General features: G+C 48.4%; 1 protein-coding gene across 1 annotated transcript; it reads right to left on the bottom strand.

Moving 5' to 3' along the window:
- Positions 1-1404: 1404 nt before the first annotated feature.
- Positions 1405-4588, bottom strand: THRSP (thyroid hormone responsive). The gene is made up of 2 exons (XM_049619900.1): positions 3899-4588; positions 1405-2338 (listed from the first exon to the last, which is right to left on the bottom strand). Exon 1 carries the CDS (start codon positions 4386-4388, stop codon positions 3918-3920), a length of 471 nt encoding a protein of 156 aa, XP_049475857.1. The 5' UTR covers positions 4389-4588; the 3' UTR covers positions 1405-2338; positions 3899-3917.
- Positions 4589-11995: the final 7407 nt, after the last annotated feature.

Genomic DNA, 11995 nt, shown 5'->3' with positions numbered 1-11995 from the left:
CTCTTGACTCCTTTTTGTCATAAGGAAAATAATTCATTGGAGAATGGTCCGTTTCCATTCACCCAATTTTTTTTTTTAATTTTTTTTTTTTAATGTTTATTTATTTTTGAGACAGAGAGAGACAGAGCATGAACGGGGGAGGGTCAGAGAGAGGGAGACAGAATCCGAAACAGGCTCCAGGCTGTCAGCACAGAGCCCGACGCGGGGCTCGAACCCACAGACCGCGAGATCGTGACCTGAGCCAAAGTCGGACGCTTAGCCGACTGAGCCACCCAGGCGCCCCCATTCACCCAATTTTAAGAAGACATCTGGCAGATTTACAGTGGAGTTTAGGTGGGGGGCCTGGGTGGCTCGGTCGATTAAGCCTCCAACTTCAGCTCATGTCATGTTCTCACAGTTTGTGGGTTCAAGCCCTGCTTCAGGCTCTGTGCTGACAGTTCAGAGCCTGGAACCTGCTTCAGATTCTGTGTCTCCCTCTCTCCTTCCCCTTCCCCTGCTTTCTCTCTCTCTCTCTCTCTCTCTCTCTCTCTCAAAAATAAATAAACATTAAAAAAAATTTTTTTAATAAAATAAAATGGAGTTTAGGGGCACCTGGGTGGTTCAGTCAAGCATTCCTGACTTTTGATTTTGGGGCCTGCTTAAGATTCTCTCTTTCTCTCTCAAAATAAATAAAAAATAAAATGAAGTTGAGTTGAGTTAGCAAACCAGCCTGTGGGCCAAATGTTGTCCGCTGCCAGAATGGTTTATTGGAATATAGCCATGCTTGTTTGCCTGTCTATGGTTGTTTCCATGCCATACTGACAGAGTTGAGTAGTTGTGACAGATGTTATGGCCTGCAAAAGCTGAACTATTTAATATATGGCCGATTACAGAAAAAGCTTACCTGTTCCCAGTGCTGGTAAAAGCAAAATAAAGTAACCCAGATTATGGAGGGTTTTCTGAATTTGCAGAATAATTTGGGCTTGATTCTATAGGTGGTGGGAAGTCACTAAAGGCTTTTTAGTGGAATAGCAGTCAGGTTTGTATTTCTGAGCTCTCTGCAACAATCAACATAAAGGGTGGTTTAGGAGGAGACTCAAGACCAGAAGAACTGTTAGAAAACTGATACTGCAAAAGGGTCTTTGGTTATGATCCAGGGATCACCCAGGAGAAAATGGGCTCAGCAGCTAACACTGTCTACAGCAGAGCTTGGTGTGATTAAAGGTAAAAACCCCACCTAACTGGAACAAATTTACCCTTTAACACTTCCCAAATCCAAATGTTTACCCAAAATGTGTTTGTTTGCAAGCTCAGATTTTATGATCAGATTAGTTTGGGGAGATTAATAAAATTATTTCTCAATACATTATATCAAATTAGAATGAGTATACGCACGTGGTTTCTGGACAAAATCAGATGAGTTCCATCTATTCTCTTGGGTCTCACTTGTTAAAAATGAAATTATGTCTGAGAAATTACTTTAGAACCTAATGAAGATAGGGGCCCCTGGGTGGCTCAGGTCATGATCTCACTGCTCGTGAGCTCAAGCCCCACATCGGGCTCTGCTGACAGCTCAGAGCCTGGAACCTGCTTTGGATTCTGTCTCTGTCTCTCTGCCCCTCCCCTACTCGCTCTCTTCTCTCTCAAATATGAAACAAATTTTTTTAAAACTAATGAAGATATATATAAGTACAAAGTTTTGGGTTGTTTACTGCTACTGCAATAAATACGTTTATAGTTCGCTTGTGGTTGGCGGGTACATGAGTGTGAACCATTCATCCCAAGGGACTTTGCTATGCCTTAGTTCTGGAGGGTAAAAAGCAAGGGCTAGAGCAAATACATGGTAAGGGTGGGAGAAAGTCAACCTATAATAATAGCACTCACATGCCAGGTGCTTTTGATTCATCATCTTCTTTAATTTCCATAACAATCTCGTGAGGTAATACTATCCCATTTTATAGATGAGGAAATTTAGGCTCCGGTGAGTTGAATAATGTCCAAGATCACATGGTAAATGACTGCCCAGAGAAAGGATGTGAATTTCAGTTGGGCCGGGTGCTAAAACCTACGTCCTTTCTGGCATACCACACTGGCCAGGTAATACCTAGCCCCTCATGAAGCACTGGCCACCACCCCAAGCTGCTAAGACGGTGAGGGGAGCTGTGAATAACAGCAGGCATCCTAAAGGTGACCTGGTGCCAAGTCCACAAGCTGGTGCTCAGAGTGAGAGAAGCATCCCAGAGAGCCAAGTCGCCTTTGTTTGCTTCCAGCGGCAGGTCCAGGCCTTTCTGGTCTGCGTCAGAGCCAGTGAACTGTTCCGTGTCCTCATCAGAGTCTGCCCTCTGCCACTTAAAGGGATCTGTGGAGAGCCGAAATTTAAAAAACCAAGTCAGTATAAATTCATACAACATGGCTATTTAGGTAGGAAAAACAACGCAGCAGCTCATTGCTGTAGGGAAATCTGGCAATGCAGTTAGCAGTGTAAGAGTTGGGGTGTCAGAGCTGCGGTAACAGCTAGTTTCACCTCCGCGTTTCACTCACAAGGAAACTGCAATGCAGACAGGTAAAGTTGTCTGGGGTCGTACAGAGTCAGTGGTAGACCCAAGACCAGAGCCCAGATTTTTTAACTTCTGCTGTACCAGATAGCCTCCATGAACATCAGGTTACGGTGTGCTCAAACGGTGCAGAATGGCTGCTGTCGTCTTTGAAGGAGTTGGGTGCAGTTTCTTTTCTATTTTGTTGCTAAAGTTGACACTAACAAATTGGATTTTTGTTCTAGTTTTTTTTTTTTTAATGTTTATTTATTTTTGAGACAGAGAGGGACAGAGTGAGAGCAGGGAAGGGGCAGAGAGAGAGAGACACACACACACAGAATCTGAAGCAGGCTCCAGGCTCTCAGCTGTCAGCACAGAGCCCGACACGGGGCTTGAACCCACGAACCATGAGAGTTGGAGCCAAAGTTGGAGGCTTAACCAACTGAGCCACCTAGGCGCCCCGTTTTTTGTTTTTTTTTTTAATTAAAGTATAGTTGACACACATAGAGGGGGTTTCTCTCCAGCCCAGGCTGCAGGGTTCTAAGGTTCTAGGGCAATCCACTAGCACAGAGAAAGGGAACTGGATTTGAGTTAAGCCAGGGTGCATTCATTTCCTGAATAACCTGGGACTCTTTTTACTTCTCAGGCCCCCAGTTTTTCATCTGTAAAAGGGAATGATAGTTCCATTAGAAAATTGATATGCAAGTGATTTTTTTTTTTTTAATTTGAGAGAGAGAACGAGGGAGAGAGTGCCACTGGGGGGAGGGGCTGGGCGAGGGAGAGAGAGAATCCTAAGCAGGCTCCACGCTCACCGCGGAGCCCTACATGGGGCTCGGTCCCATGACCCTGGGATCACGACCTGAGCCAAAATCAAGAGTCAGAGGCTCAACCCACTGAGCCAGCCAGGTGCCCCATATGCAAGTGATTTTTAAATTAGAAAACTATTGAAGTGCCAGTAGTTGTTTTTACTAATACTGTTATGATTCAGTGAAGAAACAGCAACCCGGGGAAGTGAGCCAGTGAAACCAAGGCCTTAGTGGTAGAGTCAGAACTTGAACCGGAGCTGTTGACCCAAGCATTCACACACTTGCTAGTAAATGCACCCATGCACAAACACATATATGTGCACATAAGGTATGCATTCACAGGCCACCTTTCTTATTATCACCATGCCGTTCGTGGCCATTACTTACCAGTTCTGGGTCCAGAGAGTAAGACAGGCCTGGCCTTGAGCCCTCCCAGGTCCTGGTCTCAATACCCTGCGGTGAGGGTACCTGTCTGAGACCCAGGCTCTCCCTCTCCCACTGGGCTGTGCACTGCTCCAGCTCACCTCCCCTGGAATATCCCTCAGTGGACTCTGACACCCACCAATGAGCCACCATTACCTTCCCTAGAGTCCGAGGCCTACTTGGCCTGTCCCATTATCTCCTGGTATGTCCTCGTCACCTCCTCAGCTTTCAGGGTAAGGTGGGTGAGGATGTGATGAAGGCTGGAAAAGTGCAGGTGGAACTGGGCTTCCAGGTCCAGCTGCCCCAAGATCCTCTCCTCCTCATCCTTCTCTGTCTTTGCAGCTTCATTCTCAGCCTCACTGGCCCTGCCATCTGCCACCTTGGACCTCCACTCCTCTCGGGGCAGCAGCCCGTGGTCCACATCCACGCGGATGGCCTTGAGCATGGTGAAGTAGTTGTAGAGATCAGGGGCCCCATCCTGGGCCCGGTGCCCGTGCACATTAAACTGCATGTCCCGCAGGAGGCTGGGGATCATCACCACCTGCTCCATGTTACGCACCACGGCCGAGTACCGGTCCATGACAGTCAGCAGGCAGTTCTTGGGGTAGTGCTTGGTTTGCACCCGCATGATGGCTGCTGCTTCCATGCCGAGTCCAGCAGACTGCCCCAGCACTACGTCGAGACCATTTTTATGTCCGGAGGTGACAGCAGTTTGACAGGATGCCAAAGCCCGCCAGTGGGTCAACACAAACCTGTTTTAGGCCAATCCCAGGGCTTGGGCACCAACATCTATATCAGGCGATCCATCTGCCCAGAGACAGACCTGCCAGCCCTCTGTCTGTCATTTCAGCACTCTGTGACCGCCTCAGCAAGCACCCGCCTCCTCCTTCACCAGCGCAACTGGCTTGTTAGAGGGAAGCTTTTCTCTTTGGCAACCAGTGTGCTTGACCCCAGGGCAGTCATGAGTTCTTTCGGGTTATCTGAGACCAAGCTGCCTCTTCACTGACTGCCTCCTTTTTTTTTTTTTTTTTTTTTAATTTTTCTTAACGTTTATTTATTTTTGAGAGACAGAGAAAGACAGAGAGTGGGCAGGGGAGGGGCAGAGAGAAAAGGAGACACAGAATCTGAAGCAGGCTCCAGGCTCTGAGCTGTCAGCACAAAGCCCAACATGAGGCTCAAACCCACGAACCGTGAGATCATGACCTGAGCTGAAGCTGGACGCTTAACCGACTGAGCCACCCAGGCGCCCCTTCACTGCCTGCCTCTTAATGTACAAGTTCACTTCTTTAGCCTGGGGTGCCTCAGCTGCTAAATGAACTAGGGAGGAGGGTCATGAAATGAAACAGCTCATTATGGGGCAAAGAGCACTGACATAGGAGCCAGAAGCCCAGTTCTGCAACTTCCCAGCTGCGTTTTCTGGTTGTTTGCTGGCTAACACTTATTGAAAACCTACTTCACATCAAGTTCTGCACTAAGTTAAAGTAACTTGCCCATGGCCCCATTGGAGCTGGGATGGCAGCCCAGGACCACTTCACTCCCACCTCCAGTCAGAGCTCTAGACCTATGTGTGAGGTTGCATAAGTTGTACATGTTAAATGCATCCGTATCCTGATCTGTAAATTTCAGGTGTTGTGATGATTAAATAAGATAAAGCCATTGAAAATGCTCTGTAAACCACAAAGCACAGTTCCCAGGTGCATTATCTGTGCAGATACTAGATGAATGCAGGTCACTGTCAACTGTAACCTACAATTCCAGCAGTTACGATGCTTCCTCTTCACCACCGACCTAGTCCTTTGACCAGCAGTCTTAGAAGACAGTAATCTTTTGCAAAACCACGTTATCACAGTTGACACACTGCATTTGCTCTATTATTTATGAGATAATTAGGAAAACTGAGACCCAGAGAGTGGCTCAAAGTTGTGCAACAAGTAAGTGTCAGAGTCAAGTGGAGAACAAGTCCTTCCAAGTTCTGGTTCAGGCACCTGCTCACAACACCACCTTGGGTGGAAAGATCTGCTAGGTGCTTCTGCCCCAGCAATGGGGAGAGAGGAGGAGAGCATAGGGAGGGGATCTTGTCTCACCTAAGCCACTCTCAGCCCTACCTCAGGGCGGGAGTCCCCTCTGCATTCACTTGACTCACTCTCTTGACTCCACTCGCCCATTCCCTACCACTCCTATGGCCAGAGATACAAGAAAGTTCATCTTTATTTCTAAATGAATTCTACCTGCCTTTAGCCCCTCCCATTAAATTAAATTGTAATATTCACCCCATCCCACCCCAAAGTTGCCTACCTTAACTATGCTTCTGTTAGCACAACAGGGTTGTGTGAAACACCATTTCCCAGTCTTTAACTTTCTCAATCCCCACTGTATCCCTATGGGGCAGAAAAACACTGGCAGCCCTCTTTTCAGACAAGGAAACAGCTGAAAGGAGGAGGTACTTGTCCAAGGGCTCAAACCTGACAAGATGAGGCTTGGCGCAGCTCTCCAGCCCTCAGAGGAAAACCAAGGTCGGCCCTCTCTCCAAGTGCCCTTCCTGGGCTGGCCATGCACATAGCCACAGGTAACCTGGGGTCATCCTGCATTAGACAGGTGGCCTTGCTTCTCCAGGGCAGAGAGGACAGCCAAGTCCAGGCCACAGGCTTGCTGTGAAGGGCAAAGCTTCCACTTTAACCTTTCCTGTATCACAGATTGTGGAGTGGAACAGAGAACATAAGCTAGCTCTTCCTCCCCATGGCTATGTGGCCCCGGACTAGTCACCGCTCCTTTCTGAGCCTCAGCTTCCTCCTATGGTGTAATCATGATGACATTGATTGAGGGCTTGCTTTTCTAAGCAAAGTGCTTAGAACAGAACTCAATCCTCCCAGCAATGACATGTGGCAGGAGTTGAGGAAATTGAGGCCTAGGGGGGTAAAGTAACCAGCCTAAGAATACACATTATTAGTCCTTAAGCAAGGAGGAGTTGAGATGAGTAATAACTCCCACCATGGAGATTACAGATGATATTTACGAAATATCTGGTATATCGCGACCTCAATAAATTTGCACTGCCTCCTGGCATTTCTGTTTTCCTCCTTCTGTCCTCCCAACCCCTCTTTTATTCCCTCATTCTAGGACTTGCTACATACATTTCCATTCACTGTGCACCTGTCCCAGGGCCCAGTGCTGCAAATGTTCGGTAGATACTAGCTGATTAATGACCATTAGATTCACTTCTTGCGGGGCGCCTGGATGGCTCAGTCAGTTAAGCGTCTAACTTTTGCTCAGGTCATGATCTCACAGTTTGTGAGTTTGAGCTCCACATCAGGCTCTGTGCTGACAGCTCAGAGCCTGGAACCTGCTTTGGATTCTGTGTCTCCCTCTCTCTCTCTCTCTCTCTCTCTCTCTCTCTCTATGCCTCCCCCTGCTTGTGTGTGTGTGTGTATGTGTGTGTGTGTGTGTGTGTGTGTGCGCGCGCGCGCACGCTCTCTCTCAAAGATAAATAAATAAATGTAAAATTAAATAAATAAATAAAAGGTTCACTTCTTGATACATTCTAGTGCCTTTGGTCATAATGTCCAGTCGCCTTGAAAAACAGCGTCCCTGGCTTGGCAGGAGGCAGTCGTGAGGACTCTGGCCGGTGAGGGAGCCTGAGCATCCGCAGCTGCTGCTGGTGCTAACATTGAGACTCTTTTCCAGAATTGCTCCTCAGGGAAGGAGGGACGTGACATACTCCTGTTCTGACAGTCTTCATTGTCCAGGTTGCTCTCCCCCTACTTTACTGCAAACTAAACTCTTAGCAAGACACATGGGCCCAAAATTACCTCCACCAGTCAGAGGGGTAAAGAATTTGCATAAAACTGTTTCCTACACTATGAGTAGAAAAAAGCAAGTTTTCTAAATTAATAGAGTAAGTGAAAGAATTTAATTTTAACAGGGTACTTAAGTAAATATTTGATTAACTCATTTCCAGCCCTAAAAGTTGTTTGTTTGTTTTTTTTACCTTCGTTGGGAAAACCATTCTTTAAATGTTTTCTCCTCAGAAAAATGGGCTTCCTTTGTAATCGAACATCCAAGATGGCTGAGCAGTGGGTACAGCCAAAGACCACGAGCCTGGACACTGTAGTTCGGGTTTGGGGCTGCTGCCAGGCCCACTTGCAAGCAGGCACCCTGAACTCTGGGGTCCACGGTTGTAAAATGAAGGGATGGGAGGTCTCTGAAGGGAAGGCCCTTTCAGCCCTAATTGTGTAACTTCTTCTGAACCCATGTCCAGGTCCCTAAGGGCATTACCCTGCCTTAGTTCTTGTGTTTTGAACCTAGCCCTGGAAAACATGATGTGGACAGGGCTGGGGGAGCTGACCCTGGCATGGTGGGCAGGCCAGAAGTGCCCTGCAAGTGGCCTGGGGCCGACCAAGGCCTCCCAGGGCCTCCTCCCATCTATTCAACGAGGAGGCCGATCTTTGTTAGAGCCTCTCCAGCTCAGACTTTGAGGGAGTCCACCTGAGCACAGGGCCCCCGTGCCCTTCTGTGTCATTCTTCCTCTGCCGTTTGTGTCCCAATCCCATCTTGGGCCAGTCTGTTCCCAGATGTGTTCCTGGACCTGGCCCAGAGGGACCAAGTGAGTGCCACGTGTGTGAGTGAGCAAATGGGTGTCAGTGAAAAAGGGAGAAAGTGAAAAAATTGGTAATTAGGAGAATAAAAGGGCCACGTGAGTAAGTGCAGACCATACGAGGAGCCCTGGGAAGGAGGACACGGCCTGTGTCCAGCCAGCAGGCTACAAACTGAGGCTGCCTCCAGGTCTGCCTGGCAGATGGAAGGCCCTGGATGAAATGTTGCTGAATTAGCGGCTGCCCAGCGTCTCCGATTAGACGACAGAGAGACGGGATCTGAGGGGATAGGCTGAACTCAGACAAGTTCTAGGAGTGAGGAGGGGAAAGGAGGAAGACAGGAAAGAAGGGACGTGGGCTCTTTTCAGGGGATTTAGTAGGGCAGGAGAGGTGGTTCTGATTCAGCCAGGTCCACTGGACTCAGGTGTCCTTGCTCTCAAGACGCCACATCCCAGGGCTGGGAGATTATCTGTTCCAGCTGGGCCACTGCAGGTAAGGAGGTCCTGGCCATGGAGAGGACAAAGGTAGCAGAAGCTGGACTAGATCTCAAGTGTCACTGAGTTTCCTCAGTCTTCCTTTCTCCCCCTGCCTTCCCCCGCTCTCAGGTGGGGAAACTGAGGCTGAGTGAGGCACTTCACTGGCATGGCCTCTGCAAAGCTGACAGTGGCCTCATCCTCAAGGTATCTGAATGCCCCAAGTTGGATAAACCAATATGGCCCCAGATGGTCAGGTCAAGGCCCCCAAGGGCCAGGCCAGGAACACCATGTGAATGTGGTACAAGGGGTAAGATGATGAGGTTGTGCTCTGGGACTGCCAGTGTCCAAGTAACCCTGGCTGGACTTCAGCCCACGCAGCTACAGAATGGACTCAGACTATGGTTGCGACAACTTTTCTTAGGTTGATGGTTTTTTAAAGTTTATTTATTTATTGAGTAATTTCTGCCCCCAACGTGTGGCTTGAACTCATGACCCCGAGACCAAGAGTCGCATGCTCCTCTGACTGAGCCAGTCAGGCACCCCCAAGTTTTCTAGTTTTAAAAATGACTCTTTTTTGTAAGTTTATTTATTTTGAGAGAGAACACGCTCAAAGGGGAAGGGCAGAAAGAGAGAGAGAGAGAGAGAGAGAGAGAGAGAGAGAGAATTCCAAGCAGGCTCTGCACTGAGCGCAGAGCCTGACGTGGAGCTCGAACCCATGAACTGTGAGATCATGACCTGAGCCAAAACCAAGAGTTGGACGCTTAACTGACTAAGCCGCCCAGGTACCCCCAAAATGACTTTTATACGCTCATCATCATCATCATCATCATCTGATATCTATGGGCCTCAGGCTGCTTTTCTTTACACTGTTACTTCAGTCCTGACCTATGGGGGAACACATGGGGTCAAAAGTCAAGAACTTTTATACGCCCCTACTCCCAGTACTTGAACCCCTCTGGTGTGCTCCTATTCTCTGGGGTGCCACAGGGAGGCAGGAGAAAGCAGTTGGTTCCTGCTTTCCAGAACCTGGCTCCCTCTGTCACCCAGGGGACCTCATATATTGAGAGCTTATTCTGCTCGCACTGTGCTGGGCCTGGGGATATAGCAAGGCACAAAGCAGACACAGCACTCACTCAGGCACTTTATATCTAGTGGGGAGAAAGCCACAAAGAACATATGCACAGATAAATATAATACTACATTGTGACATGTACTAGAGATAAAATAACTAAAATAATGAGCTAGAGCCTTGCTACTTAGTACAAGTGTGGTCTGCAGACCAGCAGCATCTAACCACCAGGGAAGGGAGTTCATCAGAAATGCAGATTCTCAGGGCCGCCCCAGGACCTATTGGGTGAGAAACTGCATTTCAGCAAGATCCCCCAGGGATGTGTGTGGCCAGGGAGTCAAGCATTCACTCCAAACATGGTTATTACCCTGAGGAAGAAGAAATATCTATGCTGGGACCTGAATATTCTCAGCTTCTGGAGGATCTATCTCCCAGGCAGAGGGAACAGTCAGTGTGACTGACCATAATATATTCTCCTTAAAGACACAACTAACTCACTGGGTAACCTTAAGCAAGCCACTCCACCCCTCTGGGCCTCAGTTTACCAACTGAAAAACTGAGGAGCTGAGCTAAGTAGAGACTCTTTCAAGCAAAAAACAAAAACAAACAACCAAAAAAAAAAAACAAACAAACAAAAACCAAAACCACTATCTTTTGAATGAAGGGTTTTAAGGCATCAAGAGTCAAATGACCGGCTAAAAAAGAGCTATTTGAGGGAACAGTAGGGTCCCTTCTCTGGAGTCCTCAGGTCACCCCAAGAGGCCCGGGCCTTTTCTGTTACTCGGGAATACAGGCATGTCTGCAGTTCAAGGAACCCATCACAAACTCCACTGTTAAAAATGTTCCTTGTGAATGGCTGCCCGGAGTAGACCCGGGAAACTGGCAGGTCTTCCCATCCAGCCTCCACTCCCAACTTCCCCCCTGTCACACTCCTCCCTCAGTTCTGGGAAGACCTACTCCTTCCTCTAGCTGATGCAACCAGCTTGGGGTCAGCCTAGGGCTTCTGGGCTCCCCGAGTAAGAGGCAGAGGCAGAAGTGCTCCCCAGTGATTCAAAATCTGGATTGTCAGAGTTGGACATAGGATAACTATCATGCACCCAACCTCTCCTTTATTGATGAGAAAACTGAGGCTTCACCTTGTATTTCTAATCACGTATTGTTCACTCCCCTGAAAGGCCATATGTATCACTTACAATAGGGCTATATTTAAAAATTCTGTGACCAGGGGCACCTGGGTGGCTCAGTTGGTTAAGCATCTGACTTCAGCTGGGTTGTGATCACACACTTTGTAAGTTCAAGCCCTGTGTCAGCGCACAGCCCGAAGCCTGTTTTGGATTTTGTGTCTCTTTCTCTCTCTCTGCCCTCCCTCCCTTGCTCACAGTCTGTCTCTCTCTCTCTCTCAAAAATAAATAAACATTAAAAAAAAATCTTTTAATTCTGTGACTAGATAAGACTAGTCACTCAAACAGAAATCCTGTCTGTCTCTCTTCTACCTGGGAGCCCCTGAGGGCAAGAAACTGGTCTAACTCTTCCTTGTGACCCCAGGACCCCAGGAGCTTAAGAAAGTTTCCTTAGTTTGTTGACTGAAAGGATGCATGAATGAAAACTGTGGGGATCTGTCTACTTGGGTGTGCTTCCCAGGTATTTCCTCACTCTTTTTTCCATTTTTTTCTTTCAACACACTTTTACTGAGCTCCCCCCAGGGGAGGCACTCAGCGGAGAGCCTACCAACAGCAGCACCCGGACTCCAGAGAGCTCAGCAGTGGTGGGGCCTTGGCTCAGCTGCCTCCTTCCAAGATGGCCAGTTTCTGACAGAGGATCTCCATGAGTCACCCTTGCTGGGGGGACCTTTCGCTCTGCCCTCAGAGCTGACCCACAGGCTGGGACCCAGGCCAGAGTCTAGGAGGTGACTAAGGACCCCCTGCCCACCCTGGACAGGAGCTGGGAGGAGGCTTGGCTGGAAAAGGAGGAGACGCTGACCAAGGGCCATAAGCTCATACACAAAACTCAGCCCATGAACACACTTCTTTCAGGGTTCTCAGACCTCCCAGCCCTTAATCCACCCCCAGTCATCTCCTGGGGCCTCCTTCTCTTTCCAGCCTATGATCCATGGTGATTC

Source organism: Panthera uncia, chromosome D1 (assembly GCF_023721935.1).
Source record: "Panthera uncia isolate 11264 chromosome D1, Puncia_PCG_1.0, whole genome shotgun sequence".
In the NCBI taxonomy this organism is placed as follows: domain Eukaryota; kingdom Metazoa; phylum Chordata; class Mammalia; order Carnivora; family Felidae; genus Panthera; species Panthera uncia.
Note: the sequence above shows the minus strand (reverse complement) of the source record. Positions and strands in the feature narration are given on the sequence as shown.